Source organism: Callithrix jacchus, chromosome 2 (genome assembly GCF_049354715.1).
Source record: "Callithrix jacchus isolate 240 chromosome 2, calJac240_pri, whole genome shotgun sequence".
Lineage (NCBI taxonomy): Eukaryota > Metazoa > Chordata > Mammalia > Primates > Cebidae > Callithrix > Callithrix jacchus.
Genome location: NC_133503.1, coordinates 167,705,645 through 167,730,746, shown reverse-complemented (window position 1 = coordinate 167,730,746; position 25,102 = coordinate 167,705,645). Strand labels below are relative to the sequence as shown.

The 25,102-nt window shown below is 42.7% G+C and overlaps 2 protein-coding genes across 3 annotated transcripts in view; one reads left to right on the top strand and one right to left on the bottom strand.

Annotated features, from left to right (window-relative positions):
• Nucleotides 1–1,694, bottom strand: part of GDNF (glial cell derived neurotrophic factor) — a 27,993-nt gene extending 26,299 nt beyond the window's left edge. For both annotated transcript variants that reach the window (XM_002745035.6, XM_017969950.4), the window contains exon 1: nucleotides 598–1,694. The gene's annotated coding sequence lies outside the window, so the exon portion shown is untranslated. The remainder of the gene's footprint in view (nucleotides 1–597) is intronic.
• The window catches only part of LOC103791629 (uncharacterized), a 35,680-nt gene continuing 11,257 nt past the window's right edge, over nucleotides 680–25,102 (top strand). Inside the window, exons 1-2 of the mRNA XM_078365991.1 lie at nucleotides 680–722; nucleotides 852–25,102. Of these exons, the coding sequence (XP_078222117.1) occupies nucleotides 680–722; nucleotides 852–1,675 (867 nt within the window). The 3' untranslated portion in view covers nucleotides 1,676–25,102. The remainder of the gene's footprint in view (nucleotides 723–851) is intronic.

The window sequence follows — 25,102 nt, the reverse complement described above, 5'->3', positions numbered from 1 at the left end:
ATGGTTAGTTGGAGTGGGGGGCGTTAGGAAAGTGCTGGCAGCAGGGTGAGGAATGTAACTTTGCCAGACCTCGCCCGGAGGTGAGCCCTCCATTTTTAGGTTCTCAGCACCTTTGCAGCAGCTCCTTCCCGGGCCTGCGCTTTTCCTTGGAACAGATCAAAACAAGCTCAATAGTAAGTTGCATTCTTGGCAATGATAATATCTGCCGGTCCCGAGAGGACACTTCGGCGGCGTCGAGTTCGAATTATAATCCAAGCCATGCATCGTTCTGGGACTTGACGGAAGAGCGCCTCACCAAGTCGGGGAAGGAAGCTGCCCCTCTTGGGCATTCTGGGGGTTCAGGGGCATCTGGGGCTTCACAGATCTTTGCCCACGTGGAAAAGACAACCTGCCCCTCCCAAAGGCCAGTCTCTTCGGTTCCACTTTTCTCTCTCCTCGCATAGCTTAGGCTCCCTCTAGTCTTTTCACTTTCTACTCTCACCGCTTGCTCTGGGGTCCAGACGCACCCCTCTGACTAGGACGCCCTTCAGCCAGCCGCACCCGCCCGCGACGCAGGCACCACCCGCTCCCTCCAGCCCATCCCGCTCCCCTACTTACCTCGGATCGGGTCTCCGCAGACCCCAGGTTGGACATTAACTCCAGGTGGCCCAAGTCCCAGCCAGAAGCCCCATCCGGTCCGATGGCTGGAGCGCGGAGCCCTGCCCAGCAGGTCAGGGCCAAGAGTTCGCAATCCTGGGGTCGCGCGGGGCAGCTAGGGCGCGCTGGAGGCAGCGGCTGAGAGTCCCGCCGCCGCCGCGGCGAACAGGGCAAGGGCTGCCGACAACTCTCCCGCCGGCTCCCCCCACCCCCAGAAGCCGAGGTCCGAGCAGCCGCAGCTGCTTTGGGTCGGGGGGTGACAGAGCTGCGCGCGCCGCTCTGTTGGCTGAGGCAGCGCGGGCTCGGGGCGCTGCGGGCGGCTCAGCGGCAGCTGCAGCGCTCTGCGCCTCCTCGGGGCGCACTGCCTGGGAGCACGAGACGGGCTTGTCTGATGCTGCAGCGGGAGCTGAGGTTTTGCCTGGAGATCCGAACGAGACACCACGTCAACCGGCGCGGGGAGTCCAGTGAAGACATGAGGGCGCCAGGAGCGCAGGCTGGTCTTGGAGAGCCGGGGCTGGGGGGCCAGGGGCCGGGGTGGGGGAGGGGAGGCGTGGGCCCCCGGAGGGAGGGGTCGCGAGGCGGCGGCGGGGCCCGGCGATGGGGAAGGAAAGGAGAGCAACGTGGAGGCGCTGGAGTTCCCGAGGCGGGGACCGAGGTGCGAGTGGGCGACGCGAGGCGCCCCTCCCCGGGCGGCAGGGAGAGCGCTGAGAGCGTGGAGACGCCGCTAGGATCGCGCCTTCTCCTCGAGGGGTGGATCGGGAGGAATGTGTGGCGCTCCACGTGGGCCAGTCGAAAGCGGCAATCCGAACTTGACCGCGGCGCCCTCGCCGGGCTTTGCCCTGGCGCCCGGTGCAGGGAGGGAGGCGCTCTGCTGGTGCAGGGCCGCGCCGGGCTTTCCTCGCGCCTTTCGAAGGCCGGCCTTCCAGCTCCGGTGTCTCGCCCTCTCGCTTCTCCGCTGGGCAGGAGGCAGCGGCGAGAAAAGGAGCTTGCCGGCCGGAGTTCTAGCACCGAGAAGAAGAGGTGCAGAGCGGCCCGGTGAGGGAGGCCGAGTGTTTGTCAGGGTACGCTGCGAGTGGGGATGAATTTATAGGGCTCTCACTCAGTGACGTGCCCTCCAGTGGCTTTTCTGATTCGCTTTCTGACCTAAACACACATTAGTTTAGGCCCCATGATAAGGCCAACAAGGTCTCCAAATATCTGCTGGCTGAAGTCAGAGGCTTTGCATATCATGTATTACATGGCAGGCAATGAAGAAGGCTTCTGAGGCTGGCCGGCTCCTCAGTCCTAGGCTCCATTTTCATGCTGTTGTAATCTAATACCAGACATGGGTAGGCACATACATTCAAAATCCCAATTCCAGAGGCGTAAGATTACTTTATCAGGAACAGGTCAGGGGAGGTTGAGCTAAACCTGCTTTTATCCAGATTTTCTAAAATGCAAATGGGAAACTTCAGCAAGCACCCCCTTGGGTGCTGCGTTTCCAGAGATCAGGGGTGCAGCCCCATTCCAGAGCTCTGTGGATGGGAGAGGTGAGACCTTCTGGTCATTCCTTTTGCTGGTTAGCTCACCACCAGAAGCTGCCGGAGCCTTCTTTTGTAGAGGACAGGAGGAGGGCAAGTCCTTACACACCCTGTGCATGGCTATAACCATAAATACGTTTCATTCACATGGGGCATGGAGTTGGCTCTGCCTCTCAAATAATGTACAAAATAGGGCATGTCTTTGCTAAGCAGAAACCTGCTTTCTGGAAGCCATTGACCTGAATTCAGTGGGACATCTTTTATTTTATTAGCTGGGGCCGGGGAAAGTGTAAACAGGCTCAGTTTACATCCATGTACCTCTTATTTTATGACTCATCCGGTTGTTGGGGAGTATGTGTTCTTCAAGTAGCTGATACAGACAATAGGCAGGGGAAATGCGTGTGGCAGTGTGGGGGGAAGATCATGTATTATTAAACTTCTTAAAAGTCAAAGATCAGCTACTTTGCAGGTTTGTCAGTGAAGTGAGTGTGGGAGGAAAATTGTTCTTACTAACGTTGCTGCGATTTAAGATTAAGTGAAGTGAAAATCAAGTCATCCAAACATACCTTAGCTGAAATTAGGATGCTCTCTGCAGTTCTGCAGAAAATGACATTTCCTTTGATAGATTTATGGTAGAAATTAGGAAATTGGAGGGCAGAATAAGCTTAATATATTTATCGCTGTTTAACATCGTTTTTGGAATTTGAAGACGGCCCTCATCAATGTTCTTACTCTGAATAATTTCTTTATTTTCAGCAGGCTTTTTGCTGGGGATGGTCAGGCCATCAAGCACCTGCAAATATTTAGCACTTGCTATGTGCCAGGCAAAGTGCTAGACCCTGGGCATTGTGTTGATTAGGCTTTCTTGTGGGGTTGCAAGGAACAGATACCACTGAGTTTACCCTAAGTATTGGGAGTTGACTGTGGAAGAAAGGCTGACCGGAATCTCCACCACTCAGCCACGTGTCTCTGAAAAGCCTTCCGGAAAGGCCACCCAGCCAGGCCTCACGAAAACTGGATTGAAGTTCAGGAACTGGAAGGTCATTCAGGATACGGCTCTGTGACTGGGTTATCTCACTGCCCCCTCAGCAGCAGGCATCTGCCGATCCCTACTAACAGGCTTAGCCGCCAAGGTGATTCAGCTCCTCTCTCACTGTTTTTCCCTGGGTGTCCTTTGGCTTCTGCTCCTGCTACCAACTGCTCAGCTCTCAGTTGATCTCACATTTAAACTCCTTTAGTGAAAGGATCTAGTTGGCCCTGCTGGGGGTTCACCAGGGGTGAGAGTTGGACTGAGCCTTTGTATCAGGCTCCTTACAGGCTGCAAAATACCTTGTAGATCAGCAGACCTGGGGGCAGGTGCCTATCCTGGTCCAATCATCTGTGTCCAGGTTGTTGGCATCACGGAGTACAGAGCCTGGTCACCTTTGCTTGAGATACTTCCTAGAGTTCCTCCCTACCTTCCCTCCACAGCAGATACTCCCTCAGAAGGAGCTGGGTTAATGGTAGGCACTTTAGGTTTTGACAGCCCTCTCCCAGCCGTTCAGAAACCATCACTAAGGAGAAGGAGATATGCACATGATTACTGGTGGTATAAGGTGATAAATACTCCAATAGAAGTATGTATGAGACTCATGTCCTGGAGTCTGATTTTCACATGACCAGTGTGAAAATACCCAGATCTATAGGCTGGGTGCAGCCTATCTATATGCATAGGCTCATGCCTATAATCTCAGCACTTTGGGAGGCTGTGGTGGGTGGATCACTTGGGGTCAGGAGTTCAAGACCAGCCTGGCCAACATGGTGAAACCCAGTCTCTTAAAAATACAAAAATTAGCTGGTTGTGGTGGCGGGTACCTGTAATCCCAGCTACTCAGGAGGCTAAGGCAAAAGAATCTCTTGAACTCGGGAGGTGGAGATTATAGTGAGCAGAGATTGCACCACTGTACTCCAGCCTGGGTGACAGAATGAGACCCTGTCTCAAAAAAAAAAAAAAAAAAAAAAAAGTCCCAGACCTAGGCCCTGTTCAGGGCAATTGAATCAGAATCTCTTGAGGGGTGGAGCTTGGGAGGTGATTTTTTAGATGCTCTCAAGTTACTGAATTGGGTTTGTCTTTTTCCAGTGGTTGCAATCATCTTATGATTCTTTTTGAAAGCAAAATGAAGAAGCCCTATTTTGATAGGTTCTAGGACTAAGACTCTTGCAAAATATTAAATTCCTTTCAAAATACAAAGTATCTTAAAACAGTAATATAAAGGAAAACATTAATCTAGAATTAAAGCAAATATTTCTAATTTTGAAAGAACATTTATTTACATGGCTACAGCATGCAGATGAATTCAGCAAAAGTTCCTTCCAAAGCGACTGCCTTGAATAGAGTTAAGATGGGAAGCAGGCATTTGGTGTCTTGGGAACAAGGGGATGATATCACAGTCTCACGCCCCCATAAGCTGAAAGTAGGGAGCCCCGCATCTCCGAGGCTCCATCTTCTCTGTTCTCAAGGAAATGAAACAGTTTAATTTGAAGATGTTCCTCAGCAAAGTCCAGAAAGGAAGAATTTGCAGCACCAACTCTTCTCTCAATAGGCAGAACATCTGATAAAGCAGCAATAGAAGCATACTACTAAGGAATCTCACATTGTCCCCAGATCTCAGCTTTTTATCTAGGAAGCCCTTCCTGAGAATCAGAGAGAGCAAACATTGTTCAAGCCTCCCATCTCCTCTTTGAGAAAAAAGGTTCAAAGCCATACTAGTGTCCCATTTCACCACTATCACCCTCTTCGCCAGGATTGCTTGTAGTTTCTAACTGAAAGTTGTCTAGATGATCAGTGCAGTTTGTGCCAAAGGATCTTACAGTCCTTGGGAAGAGAAAACACAACCATAACATGATGAAAAATAAAACAGGGTATTATAAGGCTATGGAACTCAAAGTAGGCCTTGATTGGAGTAGGTAAACAGAGAGGAGGTGGGGGCGAGGGGACGTTCCAGGCTAGCTGAAAGAGTCACTGGAGGAGACTGAATGCTAGGTGCTGCCACATTCTTGCTCAGTCTCTGTGGCCCTGTAGGGCTGCAGCCTGGAGAAGTGGTGGGGTGGGTGGGTCGGCTCTTGGCCTTTTGCAGAGTCCTTGGCGAGCTCCCAGTGGGGCTTTGCAGCTGCTTTGACTGTAAGGGCCAGGACCTGGGTCCCTGGACTGCCTCATAACTTGGGTCGTGAGGACTGAAACAAAATCCATCACTTAAGCAGGGCAATTTCCTTTTCAAAGTCACTGCTTTATTGGACCGCAATCTGTTCCACGCTTGCTTGCTCTTTAACAGCCATTTTCACGAATGATCCTATTACTCAAGAAGGAAAGATAGATTTGCCTTCAGACCACTTAAAAAAAGTGAAAAAAAAAGGAAAGGGGAAAAATTCACTGTAATGGCCTTTTTGCAAAGTAGTGGGAAGTGACAAATTCTTTGGAGTAAATTGTTTCTCACAAGAAATCAATCTTGACATTGGCAAGGGAGATTTATCAGTGATTTCCAGTTTCTTTCCTAAGGATCAGACTAATTGTCCATTAATTTTGCTTTTGGCGTTTGAAATTACTATGTGAGATTCCTCTTTTCCAGAGATAAAACTTCAATCAGGTGAGATTGTTGCGGCAGACTTTCTCACTATACAAATGATCTGATGGCTTAGGTCTGGGGTTAGCAAACATTTTCTATAAAGATAGTAAATATTTTAGGCTTTGCAGGCATACTGTCTCTGTTGCAACTTCTCAGCTCTATTCTTGTGTTGCAAGAGCAGCCATAGATGGTATGTAAATGATAATATAATTTTTCCATGTCATGAAATACTTTTTTGATTTTTCTCTATTTTTGGTTTTTAAATGTAAAAACCGTTCTTAGCTCATGGACCATACAAAGCAGGCAGTGGACATGATTTGACCCAAGGGCTATGATTTGCTGACTCTGGTGTAGGTTAAAGTTTTAACTTTGATGATATTTATCAGCTCCAGAATTGTGAAATTCCAGAACTGGAAAGGGCCTGAAACTTCTAGTCCAAGCTCCTCATCTTAGCAGGGGAGAAAATGGAGGCAGAGAGTGATTAAATGACTTACCTGAGGCCACTCTTTGACAGTCTTACCATCCAAGTAAGGGTGCTATAAAATTATTTCACTGGTTTTACGTGTGTGTGTGCGTGTGTGTGTGTATGCATGGAAGGGGGCACACAACGAGTGTTCTGTCACCTTTCAAATTGTGATTTAGTATATTTTATTGAGGCAAGAAATAAGTCAAAATTCAGATAAGTCAACAGGGATCTCTATTGGGGGCAGAGGTTAATGTCAGGCTGAATGGGGGAGCAGAACTTTGAAAAGAAGTTGATTGCTGCCTTTTGGAACAGCAAAACTCTAAGGCAGAGAGCAGAGCACTAAACAGATTTTCCCCCCTTAAAAGGCTGTGGTATTTCTGTAATTGGCTTTTAGACACCATTAAAAAGGCAGAGATAGGTGGGGGTTGGGTGAAGAGATTTGAGTGGGGAGTCAAGATACCCGTATCCTAATTCTTTCGCAGACCGCCTAGTTCCTGTTGCACGCTTTTGGAAACTTCTTAAAGAATGGGAATTCGTAGTGGTCAGTTGACCCTGATAAGGACTCAGTATTTGGACCTTTATTTATTTATTTATTTAAAGAAAATAGAGATGGAGTCTCCCTATATTGCCTAGGCTGGTCTGGAACTCCTGGGCTCAAGCTCTCTTCCCACCTGGCCTCCCAAAGTGCTGGGATAACAGATATGAGCAACTGCAAATGGCCAGTATTTGGACCTTTAAGCCAAAATATTCCAAGAGACCTCTTTGCCATGTATTAATTACGTAATAAACAGACTTGAATCTAGTCTCTTCTCCTCTTACCTAAAATAGATGAATTGTTTGACTGTTTCCAAGAACGGCAGCAGAGCAACATGGCACCCACTCCTCTCTACACCCCTTCCTCCATTGCCTTCTCCATTTTTCCTCCACATGGGAACACTAATCAATCGATTCATGAATCCTCAACAATTACTTATGGGGTTAATAGAAGCAAGCAGTGAATGTGAGTGTGGATTTTATGGTTCCTTGAGTGTTTCAAGCTAATGTATCCCTCACTGAGGTAGCAGCAGGGCCAGCACTCAGGTGAGGCCACTAAGGCACCTCTCTCACCTCACCCTAGCCCTGGCCCTGATTAGCAGAAACTTCAAGTTGAGAGCCCCAAATCTCACAGCCTCAAATTGGTAGGAAAGCATGCCAGGGACCAGGCAACTCAAGTTGGAGCTCCCCCCCTGACAAACTGTGGGAGCTTGGGAAACATGTAGACTCACCTATTTTTCTACCCATTTTTCTCTTCTTGTTCCTTCTATCCCTCCCTGGGAATCTGTGTGAATAGATGAGATAATAAACCAGATTTTTCTGAGTTCATAAGTTACTCCCTGGGAATAATTTATATTGCACAAATACTTTCCAGTCACTGGGGTATTATTTGGTAAATTACTGCCCTCCTGCAATGCTGTAAGTGGAACCCTAGTGACCTGAAGGAGTTAATGCCTCCCTGCAAGCAATTAACTTGCTCCTAGGGCATAATTTACACTCTAAGAGGATCTGGCGGACCATATGTGAAGCACTTGGAATTCTTTGAGAGAAAGGCAGCTCTAGAAATGTAAAGAATTAATATTATACAAGGTGAATTTGCAGACCTTTCTTTGAGCAGTCTATCCTGTGACCTCCCAGAACAGTCCTGTTAGGTAGGCCATTGTTATCCTTTCCAGAGGCATTCTCTAGTCAATGGAAAGTCAGCCAATAATATACCAGCATGAGGTTAGGGAAAACTTATTTGTAGAATGACTTCACTATTTGAAAAATAATGGGTGAAAGATTGGGAGGTCTATTTTAGAAATCTGAGTAAAAACCAAAAGCTAAAGTTAAGATAAATTTAATAAGTATCTGCTTTACAATGTTGAATAGTAGAAATGTGACCTAAATATAATGGTTCTTTTTAAATACAAACTCAGGGACACCAACATATTAGAAGGTGGCATCTGTTTCAAAGTAGTCATTGCAGAAGACTGTCTGTATGTCCTAATATGCACCTATCGCTTGAAACACTTTCATAACATGCAAACACAATTGTTCATCCATCCAACAAATATCATTTAGGGATCTCCCTTCATAAGGCCCTGTGTTGGCAGTCGCTGAGAGACCAGAAAAAAAAAAAAAGTCATGAGACAGCATCTTTATATTCAGGGACGGCAGTTCTCTGGATTTTGAGGGCCGGTTGAATTTTGAGCAAAGACCAAACCATCTGAAGTCAATCCTAGTGAAAGAGAAGGGCTAAAACCAAGAGAAGATGATTTAGAAACTGCTCATGGCTCAGTGGTAAACTGCAACGATGGCCTCAGTTCTCACCCTTCTCTGTATCTAAGCTCTTTGCTATATGACTCTGCAGTTCCTCTTGCTAAAATGATGGTGTCTATTTCCCCATCCTGTGAATCTGAAGTGGCACTGTGACTTGCTTGTCTTTGCCAGTATGCAATGGTAGTGAGAGTGTGCCAGTTTTGAGCCAGGACCCACAAGGTAAACATGTTTCCACTTACTCTTTCAAAGCTATGCCATTGCCAGGAGAACACGCCTGGGCTAGCCTGCTGGAGTATGAGAGATGTGTGGAACGGAGCAGTACTGCTCCTTTTGTCACAAGCAAGGTCAGTTTAGATGAGCTGAGAGCCAACTGATTTCCCCACCACTCTTCATCCCCAGACATATAAATGAGCCTGTAAAGATCAACAGTTCTGCCTCTCCCACCAGTCTGGAATAAGCAAGGAATGCTTATTATTGTATGCCAGTGGGCTTTTGTGGTTGTTATGCAGCACCGTTATGACAGTGGATCACTCATACAGCTTGTAAACTGATTCCAAAAGAGGAACTCTCAATGCTAAACAATCACAACATTTCTGTACTAAGCGATTGGTGACTCCAGGTGACTACCAGGAGGCTGTAACCTATGTTTGGGAATAAATGTCCCCATGTTTACTGGGCATCCTTCCTCTGTTCTACTGTACTTCATACTTATTGTATGAAATTGCTTGTATGCAGAGCCATGGCTACATTAGACCAAATGTTCTGTAAGGGCAGAAACTACATATTTTATTTTTGCCTCTTTAGTATCTAGCACATAACTACTTGTTAAATGAATGAAAGAATGAAGACTCTCATTAGAAGTCACATCTTGCATTGCATGCTTTTAGTAACTTTGGTCTACTCATGATGTGTGTTGGGTGTGTAATATGTAATCTTAAAAACTTAATGCAATTACTTGGCTAGATTATATATGCACATTGCACCTTTCAAAAGGTGCAAAGGTATTTTCAGTGATAAGTGATTCTTTTTCTCATGCCATCTTCAAGCCATCCACTTTTCTGGTAGCAAAATTACCAGTTTCTTATCTATTCTCCCAGAGAATATATTCATTAAAATAAAACTTTTGTCTAGGAAAGAAATAACATTTCCAGCCATTAATTTTTTTGTAAGTTTGCACATTTTACAATTCCTTATCTTTTGGAGCCTAGGCCAATTGGATGTAGCCTGTATGTTCTTTGCTAGAATGTTTTGAGAGCTGTTCCCCTGGGTTTGTTCCTTAATTTTTTTTTTTTTTTTACTGTTAATTGATAAATGATAATTGTATGTATCTATGGGGTACAATGTGTTTTTCTGATACATATATACATTGTAGAATGATCAAATTAGGCTAAATAACATGCCTGTCACCTCAGATACTTACCATTTCTTTGTGGTGAGAGCATTTAAAATAGTTGTTTTAGCCATCTTGAAATCTACAATGCATCATTATTAACGGTTGTCACGAGGCTGTGTAATAGATCACCAGAACCTACTCCTTAGGTCCAGCTGAAACTTTGAATGCTTTGACCAACATCTACTCTTTCCCGCCCTCCTCCTCCCTCCCCCTGCCACCCCTCCCACCCTGGCTTCTGGTAACCACCATTCTAGAAGTTCAACTTCTATGAGTTTGACTTTTTTAGATTTCATTTTTGATTCAGCAGCTTTCCTCAGGTTGTTTAAGGTTCTAATGCTGCTGGAATTCAAGCAGCTGTTTGTTTCTTTGCCTGTGTACTTCTATCACATGAGCCGTCAGACCAGCACTGGGAACTTGATAATTAGCACTGGGAACCAGGTAGCAGAGAGAGCAGATAAACTGGGAGCCAGGCAGCAGACTGAGCAGATAAACTGGGAGCTGGGCAGCAGATCGAGCAGATAAACTCGAAACGTTGGGCTCTCCAGGTGACAGCGGTCAGGAGTTCTGAACCTCTAGAAAGAACCTTTTATCATGAAGAACCAAGGCCCTCTGTTTAATGGTGATAGTGGGGTGAGTATAATTTGAATTTAAGAGTTGTGAAAGAATCTTTGCAGACTGGCATGTTGCTTCTGTTTTATAACAATGCAAAGATTTATAAACTGTGGTGAAACCATGTTGGCCTGTTCTGGAATAAAGCTGGTATTGTATCTTTTAAGGCATGTTTTGGGGGTTCTATGAAGTGGTTTAAAATAAAGCCGCAAGAACAAGAAAAAATTTATTTTCAGATAAATCTTCGTAGACTGCCAACTCCTAGAATTTATGTGCTAAAGATGTATAACTTATTCTTTTCAACAATTAAGTGGTTTAAAAATATTCTTCCTCATGGTTCATTGAATTTCAGGTTCAACTAATTTTTAACAGGCACAAAATATGTACTAGGTACCCTATTAAATATTCTCATGTATATTTTCTCATCTAGTGAAATGTACTGTTCATTTAATATTATGTTACAAAGATCAAAGCAAGAAAATGATTAAGAAATAAAATGACTTTTTTTAATATATGCTACATGGTTTGCATAATCTTAGTTTGTGTAACATGGTTGCTCATAATCTCCCTAGACGTCTTTTGTGGGCTTGATACCAGATTTAGCATGATTCATTTACATTCAGATGATGGCGAATCTCAGAGAAGAAAAACTGCAGCATAGCATGCATGGGATGTGAGTTTTTTCTTTTTGATTGAGGGATTGTTTCATCAAAACATTGTTTCAAACAGATGTGTTCTAGTGTTTACTGAAGGGAGAATTCAAGCCAGACTGATTAATTAGCAGTTACTCAAGCCTTTTCCTTGCTCCTATCTGGGTAGTCTGGGGATTATGAAGCTGTCAGGTTATAGTCAGAGGATGGAAAAAAATGACAAACAGCAACTAAACCTCAGATCACCATGCTAGGATGTAAAATAAGGTGTTCTAACCACTCTGTATAATTTTTATTGGAGCATAAGTTTTTACAAGCAGGTGTGATAGGACTAAGGCAGAGGTTGGCAAATTTTTTATAAAGGGCCAGATAGTAGATATTTTATGCTTTGTGGGCCATACAGTAGGTCACAACTACTAAGCAACCACTGACTGCATTAGTACTGCAATTACAGAAGCCACAGACAGTATGTGAACAAATGAACATACCTGTATTCCAATATATCTTTACTTACGGACGCTAAAATTTGAATTTCACTTAATCTTTTTGTGTCGTGAAATTGTGTTCTTTTAATTTCTTTTAGGCATTTAAAAAATGTAAAAAGTGTTCTTAGTTTGCCAGCTGCACATTTGGACCATAGTTTGCCAACTCCTAGACTAAAGCAGAGTCCTGAATCAGTGCTGGGTTTGGTTCATTTGATTTTTTTTTTAACGTGAGATTGATTCTTTCTAAATTTGTTTCTATATATGTAAAAATGACGGATGATAATAGTTGCACTATCTTTTCGCAGGATTATTGGCAGGATTAAAAAAGGCAATGGATTTAAAAGTATTTTGAAGAATGTGAAGTGCCATGTTGATATAAGATATTGATTATATCATTATTTGTGTCAGGAATGTGTTTGGTGTAAGCAGCTGAGAGCTTGATTAACAACGGCTTAAGCCATAAAGACGTTTGCAGTTCACTTACCGGGATGTACAAGTTCCCAGCATTGGTGTAATGGCTTGATGTTGTCATTAAAGACCTGATGCTTGCTCTTTACATTCTGCTGATGTCCCTGTGTTGGTGATGCCTCTTTTCATGGTGCAAGATGGATGGCATAACTCTCTAGAGTTATAGGTCAATGTTCCAAACAAGAAGGAAGTGGGGAATAGAGTGAAAAGGGATTCCTTCCAGGACTCTCTTTAATCATAGAGGAAAGTCCTTCCTAGCATCCCCCAGTAGCCCTCCCTTCACATCTCATTGGTAAAAACTGGTTCATGTGCCTGCCCTAGACCAATTGCTGGCGAAAGGAAGGGTGATTGATGTGCCTGGCTTGTAGACTAATCATGAATCTGCTTCTGGGACTAGGCACAATGCTGTGTGGACAGTCAGGGTTCTGTTAGAGAAGAAGAGGGAGAGCAACTAATGATATCATCACATTATTATTTTTTCCCCTATTACAAGTTATATCTCTAGCATCAGGTTGGGGGAAGAGTTGATGAGCAAATTTCCTAGGAATACTCCAGGTGCCATACAAGCTGTCCACATGAGTACGTACAGGCAAAGACTATGTAGTCAGCTGGCAGGGTCAGGCTGCAAGTTGAGACTGCATCAGAATGGAATCAGCACATCAACCAGTGCCCATCTCAGAACGAAGCAGAAGAAGGGAGGAATCTGAAGGTCATCTGCATATGGCTTCTGGCTCATACTAGGGAGAACCAGCTTAATTCTCAAATATTACACATGATGATAACATGCTCCACAGTCATTTTTCTGGGGAATCTCTTCATTGTAAAATCCAGAACTGTAGGTGCCTATATGGGTGGGTCTCATTTCCAGAAAGGTCAGATTAAAAATCTAGATTTGCAAAACACAGATTAGAAGTCCAATAGTCTGAAGTTTAAACTATTCTTCATTTTGTGAATAATATAACATTTGTCTAAATAGTGACATAATTGGTGCACTTTAAATGATTTCATTGAAGATTTGATTTCCACATAATTTAGTTTACATAGTATGTGTGTATACACACACATGCACACACCTATTGCACACACCACGACATCATCAAGCCTCTACATCAACCCTGGGAACTTGTACATTCAGCTAAGTGAACTACAAACATCTTTATGGCTTAATCCAGTTAATAGAGCTCTCAGCTACTTATACCAAACACATTCCTGACACAAATAATAATATAATCAATATCTTATGTCTGTATTGAGTTAGGTAGGCCTATAAATTGATTAATTGAAAAATCATGAATAAAATAATCCTTTAGAATAAAATATGCACTAATATGAACTTAATTAAACATCTCAGAGTTTTAGGGTACCATAGCAAATGACATTTCCCAAGGAATTAAATACCTATTAAAAAAATCAAGTCATACACAGATTATACACTCTGTTCATACGGGTCAAATATTCAGTGCAGATATTCCCACATTGTGTAGGATTTGTGTAGGATATAGAACCAAAGTCCCTCAAAACTCTAAGATTATTTTATTATATAAGTACCATTTGACCTTGAAGTTTTCTACTTAATTACTGCAACTTTATGATTATAGTAGAAATGTCTATATTATTATAGGTTTAGTAGAAATATCTATATTATTATACTATGATTATAACCAAGTTCCAAACTCATAGCTCACTGTTCATTCATTCACCTATTCATTTATGTGTTCATTCTTTTTTTAAGCTCATATGTGGTCCCACTCTCATGGAATTTATGGTCTAGAAGAGAAGAACATTAAACAGGTATATGATCCTACTGATGAATATATAACCCCATATAGCTTAGTGATCTGAAGAAAGGAACACTATACTATGTAAGGACAAAATGAAGGAAGCTGATCTTGACTGGGGATCAGAGAAAGCTTCTCTGAGAAAGCAATGCTTGAGCTGAAAGCCAACATGTGAATAGGAGTTAATTAGGTGAAAGTGGTAGAGTGAATTGGAAAGAGCATTACTAACAGAGGTACAGTGTGTGTGTTAGCTTATCATCTGTCCGTCTGTACATCCATGCATCCATACATCTGTGCATCCATCCATCCATCCATCCAGTTTTATAAAACAGCACAGTACCAAGTGGTCATAGAGATGCAAACAAGTAGAAATCATCTGTGTTTTCTAAGTCTGTAAGTCCATTAGGAAAGACTAGAGAAGTACACTGGTAAAAGAAATTCTTAGAAAATGTTCAGAGGTTATTTTAAGTAACAGTAGGTGTGAGGCAATTTCAGCAGTTGCTCTTGCTCTTATAGGAATGGGATTTGCAGCCCTCCTGGGCATTGACCGCACTCTACTTTTTCCCCATGGGAAAGGTGCAGAGTGTAGAGGATAAGACTCAGGTGCTAGCAGCATAACCATGCTTCCATGGGAACTGCAATTTGCTGTTAAAAAATGAAGAAAAATCTTGCATTAACAAAGGAATTTATTTAATTTCCTTTGTTAAATAAGGAATTTCATTTCTACAATGAATGACTTTTTTCTAGTGCTTTTAGGATTAACCAAAAAGCAAAATTCATTTTTTTAAAATGGGATTTAAATTAGCATCTATTCTACACAGATAATTAATTTAATCATCTCATTGTGACTTCCCTGAATATGGTTGCTTATATTGAAATCAGGGGTAGTTTGGGGCTCATTTGTAGTGATTAGCAAATTATCCATTTGCATTTGTTATCAGGTAAATGTTCCACTGAGTTCACAGAACCTTGGCATTAAATTTATTAGCGGAATTAAGCTTAGAGGTCAATCTAGTATAACTGTCATTTTACACAAGAAGAAATTGAAAGCCAAATAGGTTAAGTGACTTGTTGAAGCCACTTAAAAATTTATGTCCCAATTCACTCCATAGACTTTTGTGAGGGTTGTATGAGTAGAGTAAAAGCTGGATCTAGGATCTTCTAACTCTAGGTTCAGGATAAGGGGCTTTGGAGTGTAATTCTCTGCACTAAAATCCCTGTAATTTACTAGCCTCGTGACTTTGGAAATATTATTTACAGACTTAACATCTATTAAAGAACATAATAATTGTACTCATCTCACTGTATTGTTGTGAAGATTAAAATGCATGAGAAGAGTCACACTTCCAGTAAATGCTCAGTAAGGGCTTTGCCATGTGTCTTGCTTTGGTCAATAGGAAGGACGGAAGTGACTGTGTGTCAGTTCTGAGTGAGACTTCAATAGGCATGGCAAGTTTCTTCTGCCCTTTTGTGCTCCTGGATCCAACCATGTCCTGGGAAGTCACTCATTTCAGAGAAAAGAGATGTGGAATAAATCTGAACTATTATAACCGATGTCATCATGAACATTCTTGAACAAGTCTTTTTTGTGGACATATACATTCATTTTTTTCAAGTTTTAACCTAGGAGTGGAATTACATTAAAAGGGGCCAAACAGTTTTCCAAAGTGATTGCACCATTCTGCACTCTCACCAGCAATGTATGAGGGGCCCAGTTGCTCTACATCCTTACCAGTGCTTAATATTGTCAGTCTTTTTAAGTTTATCCAGTTTGGTGGGTGTTCGATGATATCTCATTGTTGGTAGCCTACTGAGTTGAAAAAAGTTTCTTGTTTATTTGAAGATTTCTAACACTAGCTTCTAGGTCCTCTGTTTCATCCTCAAGGAGGGCTGCACAAAGTTTGACTAAACCCAGAACCAGCCTTATCACTCAGACTTCCTGGTCTATGCTACCAACTGGAATTAGCCAGACCAAGTACTACCTAGCCCAGAAACACCCAGCCAGTTCACTAGGCATTTATTAAACCTCCCAGGTGGCTTAGAGGCCGCTGCTTAGAGGCCAAAGCTCAATTCTCCTAAGTGGTGGATGTATCTGTGAACATGATGTAGAGGTATTGAAGATCTTTCAGTACTTTCCATGTATTTAACGAACAGCAAAAATTCTTACATTTTGGTAGACTAAAATCACATTGTTCTTTGATAGCTGGAGATGTTATGGTAGTTGCTACAATAAATTTTCTAAATCTTTCTTTTTCTGCTCCCTTTTCTGCTTTCTATTCTACTTTTGCCTTCTTCCTTTTTTCTCTCTTCTTTTTCTCCTCCCCTCCCCTTTCGTTTCTTCTTTCATCAGCTGAACAAGAGTTTAACAAAGCATTTGAACAGAAACAAAATCATCAGAAAAACACAAATTTCTGGAACATTAATACATGCCCTAATCTTTTCTGAATTTAATGTAGAACTGATTTGTCATATAGAATTTTAATATGTATATTATTAAGTTCTACTTTGTCTTGCTATTATTACTTCATGTAGTTTTTCCATATTTCTAGATAACCCTCATAATTGTGATTCCTAATGGCAACAGAGTAGTCCATTGTATTATCACACCAGCCTGCTGAGCCATTTCACCAAACTGATATACAATATTCTGTTTTATGAATGTAGCCATGTTTATTTGACCCATTCCATTTCATTAGACATTTATGTTACTTCCAGTTTGGAGTATTAATAATAATGCTATAGAAAACGTCTATAAAATGTAAAAACATTTTAGGCTGGGCATGGTGGCTCACACCTGTAATCCCTGCACTTTCGGAGGCTGAAATGGGAAGACTGCTGGAGCCCAGGAGTTTGAGACTATCCTGGTCAACATGGCAAAACCCCATCTCTACAAAAAATACAAAAATTAGCCAGGTATGGTAGTGGGCACCTGTAGTCCCAGTGACTTGAGAGGCTGAAGTGGGAGGATCGCTTGAGCCTAGAAAGTTGAGCCTGCGAAGTTGAGGCTGCAAAGCTGTGATCGTGCAAATGCACTCCCGCTTGGCCTACCGAGTGAGACCCTGTCTTAACAAAAAGAGGAAGACAATATATTTTTACATAAATCTTTACCTGCCTTTCTGCTTATTTTCTTAGGATTAATTTCTAGATGTAGAATTTCTGAGTCAAAGGGTGATGAACCTTTTAATCGTTCTTTCTCACCTAGCCAATAACATTTCAGAAAAGCCCAACCAACTTTGTTCTTAAAATTATATGAGAATGCCTATTTCATGGCAAATGAAAACACTTTGAAAATATTGTATAATTAACATGAATCTTTATTTTTAAAGATTGTAAAACAACACCTATCACCTGTCTTCTGCCAAAATCTCACTCTTAATAGAAGGGCATGATTACTTTTTTAGATATTGGTATGAAAGCTGGATTATGCTTTGTGACATACCCTCTACTTTGCAGGTTTTACAGGCAGTAGGAGATGCTCTTCAGTCAGGATCTGGGCACAGTCAGTGACAGTAGTAGGATTTCTCAGTGTGTCTTTGTCAGCAGCAGGTCTTCTCCTGTGATCCCTTATTGGTGGTCATTATTGCTGTTCTTCAAATCTTTCTGTATCTTTGAGTTTCAGGCACAGAGTAGGATTTCACTTCCCGACCCCCTTGTCATTGGGTGACTGGTGGCTGGGCCATGTGACCAGTTCTGGAAAAATAAGATATGAGTGGAGATGCTGTGTGTCACCATTAGATCAAGCATTTAATTGCTGGTGCAAGGCTGTGCAGAGCTTTCTTTCCCTCCCTCATATGCCTGGCAATGTAGGAATTGGTGGCCACTTCCCCAGCCTGGGTCTTGGAGTAAAGAGATATGGAGTGGTTCCCACCCTCCACCCCACCCCCACTGACCTGAGATGGATATGTAGTAGAGTGAGAAAGATGTCTCTTTTTTTTTTTTTTGAGATTTTGGGAATGGTTATTTATTACCCCAGCCTGTTCTAACTGTTATTCCTTCTTCTGTCTCCCTTCCTCCCAACATAGATGGCCAACACACCCCTATCTATGCTGTAGTCATAAAGTCTTTGCCATGAGCCTGATGGTTGAGTTAACAGAAATGGACTTGAAGCTCATGTTACATAGCTGACATAAAATGCTTGTTATCTCCACTTACCACTTAATTTTCTAAACTGTATTTGACACTAAACAAAAAGTAAGTACTTTTGTTTATTCAGAAAGTCACAAAAGCAAATAGACTATTGGCTGAAGCATAGGAAGGCAGGGGCAGGGAGCAGGTGATGCTGGCCAGCTCATGGAGAGACTGATGTCTCACCAGGCTGGGCCGTAGTGGCTCTAGTCTGTAGCTTGAAGCTTCCCAAAGTAGTACAAAAAGGCTTAGGCCTTTATAACTTAAAAACCTGTCAAAAGAGTTTTCCTCCATGTGCACAAATAGGGTGTGTGTGTGTGTGTGTGTGTGTGTGTGTGTGTGACAGAGAGAGAGAGAAGAAACTTACTTGCCAGTGGAAAATAATGCCCCCTTTTAAACAAGCTTAAAAGGTCTTGATATAAGGCAGTGTGGTCTTGCTCCTCTGTTTACAGAAGAATCCTTTCATGCAGCCATGATATATGAAGAATTTAAACCACTGAGATCCTTTATACTAACAGACCATTTGTCTTGGATTTTCCAGGTTTCCAGATTGTCTTCAATGTCTCATCATTGACTCTGAAATTAGCTGTTGTGTGAACAGATATATTACAAGTCCCTAAATTATCATGTTGCAGAAACTTGTCATTCTAACAGTTTAATGGAGACTAGCTCTGTGTCAGCCCTCCCTCTGTCCTGAGACTTTGTCACTTGGGTAATTCAGATGTCAGTGACTCTGGCCCACTTCCTTGCTTTTTATTAGCATCAACATTTCCAACTCCTGTTTTCTAGTTGTCTTTCTTTTTGTTTCTGTGATACTTCCAAACCTGGGATTTTTCCGTTAAGGGAAAAGTGGTCTTTTGCTTGGGAAGCATGCTTGTCTTGTCAGTTGCGCTCCAGGGCCCTTTCTTTACTAGTGCGTTTTTAGACTTTTGGGGAACTAAAACCTTTTGGTTGCTAAATTGTGTGTGTTCCCTACTATCACAGAAAAGAAAGAATGTGTGTTCTTTCTCTTTTAAAGTCAGCTAAAGTCTTGTTTAGGGAATGTTTGAGGACTTCCCTGAAGGACGCCTCAGGGCACCGATCCACCAGATGTAGGCACTCTGGGATGAACATCTTTCTCCTTCCAGAAGGCTTTCCTTATAGCCCAGTGGCTCTAGTAGTTTATCATCTGCATCAGAATCTCCAGGGTGGTTGTTACTGTGCAGATTCTTGGGTTATACCCCAACCCACTGAGTGTGATCCTTTAGGGCTGGGACCCAGGAAGCAGCATTGTAACGGGCAGCCCAGGTTTTGAAGCCCTGCCTCCTGGCAGATCGCTCACTGTTTGCAGAGCATCTCCTAAATAAGCATCTCACCTTGCCTTCAACAAAGCCACGGACTCCACTGTCTCAGAAATGAGGCCTGGAGCGAAGGAAGATGGCTCCCTCTCTCTTCTTCCTAAACTCTCCTTTGGAGCTGGGCCTAGTGTCCTTGAATGAGACGGACTGGCAGGAAAGCCAGTGAGCAAGACTTAGGAAATGCACAAGGAGCGAAACATGGAGATGTCAGAGCCTTTTCTGGTCAGGGATGGTGGAATCAAGCACCGTGTAGTGTGCATTAGTCCTCAGATATTTATTATGTGCTTACCCTGTGCCAGGCACCATTCTAGGTGCATTCTGCCCAACCTTGCATTTCCCATCTTTTTGTCAGATACGAAAAACGAAGCTGAAATTTAAGTCCCGAATTATCACCAAATAGGCAGGACCAGCAAAATAATTAGGAGAATCAAGACAAATTTCTGCCTTTTACTGTGTGTGTGTGTGTGTGTGTGTGTGTGTGTATGTGTGTGTGTGGTATGCGTGTCTCTGTGTGCTTTTGTGTTGCACATATTCATGTGGGTTGGATTTTGTTAAATAGCTTGTGTTTTCCAAGCATATGTATATAGTTTCTTCATTTTGTTACTTCATTCATGCATTTGTTTATTCATTCAGTAAATATCTATTCATTAATTCACCTAATATCTATAGTAGGTCTGCTCTGTGCCAGTTAGTTAGTAGGCACTAGAGATACAATTAGTGCCAGTTAGTTAGTAGGTGCTTGAGACCAAGTTCTTGCCCTTGTGGAGCTTTTATTTCAGAGTAGATGATGCTCTTGTATGCCTTAGTGAAAACATAGATGTCGTTTTGTAATTTCCTTTTCCGTAGAGCTCATCGATTCAGCAGATTGCCAAGTAGAGCCCATGAGCCCTGCCCTCTGCTTTCCTGTTTCCTGGTTTCACAATGTCCTTTTCAGCAAAAATGCCTTTCCAGACATTTCATTACATGTTTGAACTATTTATACGCAAAACTGGGGAGGGAAATGAATTAAAATTGTGAAGTCTGCATAGCACTGAAGTCTAAAGAGGAAGTGAAGCTGTTCAGCTGTGGGTTTTGACTGGTTCCCATTGGGAAACCCCTTTCCAGCAAAACCTTCGTGGAGCAACACGCTTCAAAGAGGTTCCCATCATGCCATGTTTAAAACTTGTTAATTGGACCTAATTGCAAACAGCTGCTCAGCTTAGCCGCTGTTTGGGTTGGCATTCACCTGCCATAGATCTAGGTCATCTTTTTGTTACATTATATTTATATTGGTATCATAATATATTTGTTATAATCTCAGAATTTGTCACCTTCCAAAGATTTATGAGATAATAAATAAAAACACGGAGACAACATATTTGTCAAGCCCTGAGGTCACTGCCAAGTACGAAAGCACTTGGGAGTGGATGCCCTGTTTGATGCACTGTGTGTAGTCATGGCACTTCACTCACACACGTGGGAAGATTTCCAACAGCAATGGAAACCCGTGGTGTTTGCTGGAAGCATTGAATGATCTTTTATTGTCAGTTTCTTCTTCGTTTAACTATTGCCTTTTAATGCCATACACCACAGGAACAAGGGGGAGCCTAATAAATAGTAGTTTATTAGGTGAAATCGCTGTTGGATCTAGTTTTGTACAATATTCATGTTTCCTAAAAATCACTTGGGGGAACAACTTATTGGTTCAATGTGAGGGGTGATTTGCAAAATATTTAACAAGTGGTAAGGCATGTGTACTGAGCAATTAGAAGGAATACTGGCCATAGTAACTGGCATGGCCATACTCAGGCATACTTGTTGTGTAGCAACCAAAGTGTCTATTATCAAGCAAGTTATCACTAAGGGTAAGTAGAACATGATCCTGTTGGGATTCAGTGTAGAACATGGACCTCAGAGTTGTCTTACTCTAGGGATAAGAGAGTCAGAGTTTTCTACCAACTCTCGCCCATCATTAGTTGAATGAAGTCCTGTCATGCTAGTGGCTGAGTGAGCTCTGGAGGTCTGAGGGTGCCTTTATGCAAAGCAATGCTGGTTTGGCAACTGGAAGTCAGGCTACTGAGTACTGAAATGATGAGTGCCTAGGGGTATGGGTGGGCACCAGCAGCACCTGCTATGGTGATAGGGGGGCATTTGAGGATGTTGGTGGGGATGAGCATGAAAGATTTCTCTCTCTGCATCTGTCATGTCAGTACAAATAGCCTCCCTGAGGTTATCTGAAACAAATTGATCCTCAGATTATGTCTTATAAATTAAATGGAATTGAGGGAGTGGAGCATTTAATGAAAATGGTGATGGTCTTGAGAACAGTGTAAGCAGTTAATACTAATTTGTTCTTCTATGTGATAAACATGGCTTTTCTTTTTTCCAGATGAGTACATTGAGGATCATAGATGTTGAAAAACTTGCCCAAGCATGCACAAGAGGAATGGTAAAGACAGGATTTGAATTTTGACCTCTCTGACTCCGTACCACAAACTTCTGAAAGTGTGAAAGGTTTAACACAAATTCCTTCCCCACTCTTTCTCTCTCTCCCTCCCGTCCCTCTCCAACTTTTCCCTTTCAACGAATATTTGAATACTTACTATGTGCCGGGCACTATTTTAAGCACCACATAGCAAAGAAACAATTTTGGTCTTTTTTGATCCTGATAATCCCCCACCCTCCCTTAATCGTTTTTCCATCCCTACGCCCTTCCCTAACTTCTGTGGGGCCCCGCAGGTGTAAAAACGGAGGCTCATACACCATGTCTAAATATTTAAAAGTGATAAATCAAGCTGGCAAAGTGTTAAATAAAAGATGCTCTACACTCCTGCCTTGATAAAGACACTTGTGCACAAGGGCTGGTGTGCACTGAGAATCTGTGGGCTCCCGAAGCACCGTGCAGGATTGTGGAGGGGATCAGAGGGTGTGGACATCTAGCCTGTGACCTGTCCCTCATCTCTTCCCACCCTGGCAGTCCCACATAGGGGGGCGGTACACATATGTGTATGGACATTCTAGCCTACACATCCGAGCTGTATCCCCACAAATAGCAGCCTGTGGCTTAGGGGTGTGTGCACTGGTGGTGTGACCTGCCTTGGAGAGAACAGGCCTGGGGAAAGCTCCAAAGTGGACTTGAGACCACTTGGAAAGGGCATTCAGGGTCTCTGGTACCCAAGACATAGTCTGAAAGATGACATGCAAGCTGTAGGCTCCAGGTGGGTACATCTCTGTGCCCCCCAAATCTTCACCCCATAAGAAAAGGCAGAACCAGAGAAGGACTAGGGGCCCCCCTTTCCTGGGCCTAAGAATAACAGTGCTCCTCCTCATTCCATTTTCTCTTCCAAATCCCACTTTCACATGTGGATATTTTTTGAGATTTGGTCGTCTGAGGATTTTTATAAAGGAATGTGGAATTCAAACACTCCACTTGTTGAACAGAGAGCAGGTCCTTTGAGGTGAGCAGATGGTAGATGTTACCAGAAGCTGGGGAGTAGGATTGTGGAGAGACCCACTGGCCTCTATAGGGTTACATGGACTTCCCTGCATTCAGCAGCCCTAGTCTACAGGGGGAGAAGCTGCGCTGTCCTGGCCCTTGTTGAGACCTTGATGCGTTCATCCCAAACCTTGGGAAGTGGATGCCATTCAGCAGGATCAACTCTGCACACCCTGTTCACTTCTCCAGCCTTGATGACCACAGCTCCTAAAGCATACATGAAAGCAGTGCTTCCTTTATGGGACCAGATTCTCCTGGGGGAACAGACAGAAGCTCTCCAACCTGAATAGCAGTTTGCTCATGCCAGTATGCATTGCCTGTCTCCCTTGGGGAAGGTAGATGGTTTAAATTATTTATTTATTAAGCCTGCACAATGTGATAGGACACTATCGCAGATAGTCTTCCATGTTTTATTCTGTTCTTAAGAAAATAGGAAACTATATATACATTTCCCTCCATTTAAATTATTTTCACTTATCTCTTTGTGTTAGGGGAGATACTGAGGAATGCAAATGCTTTTATTTTTAATATGGTGTTACTCAGAACCAGTAGGGAATATCTATTGATATATCTATATCACCTATATCCCTGTCTGTCTATCTGTCTGTCTGCCTATCTATCTATCTTACCTATCTATAGATAGATACATGAGAGGGAATTTTTTAAAGGTTTTTTTTTATTGTTGTTGAGACGGGTCTTGCTCTGTCATCCAGGCTCTAGTACGGTGGCAAAATCGTAGCTCACTGCTAGCCTCAAACTCCTGGGCTCAAGTGATCCTCCAGCCTCAGCCTCCTGAATAGCTGGAACTATACATACATACCTCTGTGCCTGGCTAACTTGTTTAATTTTTATTTCGTAGAGATGGGTGGGGTCTTGCTGCATTGCCCAGGCTGATATTGAACTGCTGACCTCAAGAGATCTTCCTGCATCAGCCACTCAAAGTGCTGCGATGATAGGCATGAGCCACTGCAACTGGCTGGAAGTTGGATTTTGAATGTTTTAAAGTAGAGCGAGTGGGGTCGCCTGTTAGGGAAAACATCCCAACACCTTTTCTCCTCTGAGCAGTTCCCATGTTCACATCCCACAAGGGCCTCTGTGCTTCAGGATGTCTCCGCAGTTGCTCTTCAGCCTCCTCTTGCTGCACAGGCCAAGGGAACTGTTTGATGACTGCAGCTTGTCCGCTTGCCTCCCTTCAACCCTTCAACTTACCTCTTTCCATTAGCATTATCCCTGGCCAGGTGTGTGCTGGGGGTCACTCGTATGGACTCACAAGGGCCAATGTTAAATTTTCAGGAATGTTGTGAGCCACTTATTAAATACAGCCATTATAAAATGAAATGGCCTAAGCTTACATTGAAATAAATTTCATTAAAAACAAAGCTAATAATAATAATACTCAAAACTCATTACTTTCAAATTATTTTACTCTATGTTACTATTATCTATGCTCTTGGGGTTGTTTCTGTCTGTTGTGATGGCACGGTGGAAATGTTACATAACAGTGTGCTCTGCTATGCCCTTTTTCCAACTGTGTGCTTCATGATGTCTTTTTGGAGATTGAAGTCAGCCATGGTTATAGTATTTCCATCATGTAATTGGTAAACATTATGAATCAGGAGTCCCTCTCTTACCCAGAGAGCCTGCTGTTAACATTTACCAGCAAATCACAACCTGTAGCTTTCAGATCCTTAGATCAGTTTCTCAGTTCTAGCACTGTTGACATTTTAGGCCAAATAATTCTTTGTTTTCTGGGGGGCATTGCATGCATTGTAGAATGTTGAGCAGCATCTCTGGCCTCTACCCACTGGATGCCAGTAGCTTCCCCACTCTGGTTGTGACAACCAAAAATGTCTCCAAATGTTGTCAAATGTCCTCTGGGGGATAAAGTTATTCCCACTTAAGAACCACTGGCCTAGACAACATTACCCTTTAATGTAAGTGACTTGCCATTCTTCCCTTTTGAAACTTTAGCATGCATCTGACAAATAGTCAGTACCCATTATGACTATAAATATAATAATGAACAATATAAGCATTGTCCCTGTCTTCATGAAACTCCAGTAAAAAATCATGGACTAAGCTGGGAATATATTGAGTATCTATTAGAACTAGAACATGCTATCCATATGCTAATGTGCTGATCATGATCAGTAGATGATCATGATCCTTATTAATTCTATTAACACTAATTGCAACATTGTATAATGTTTGTGTTTCCCCTTCAGGTGACTGTTGTCTCTTGGGCACAGGTAGCTGTCAACAG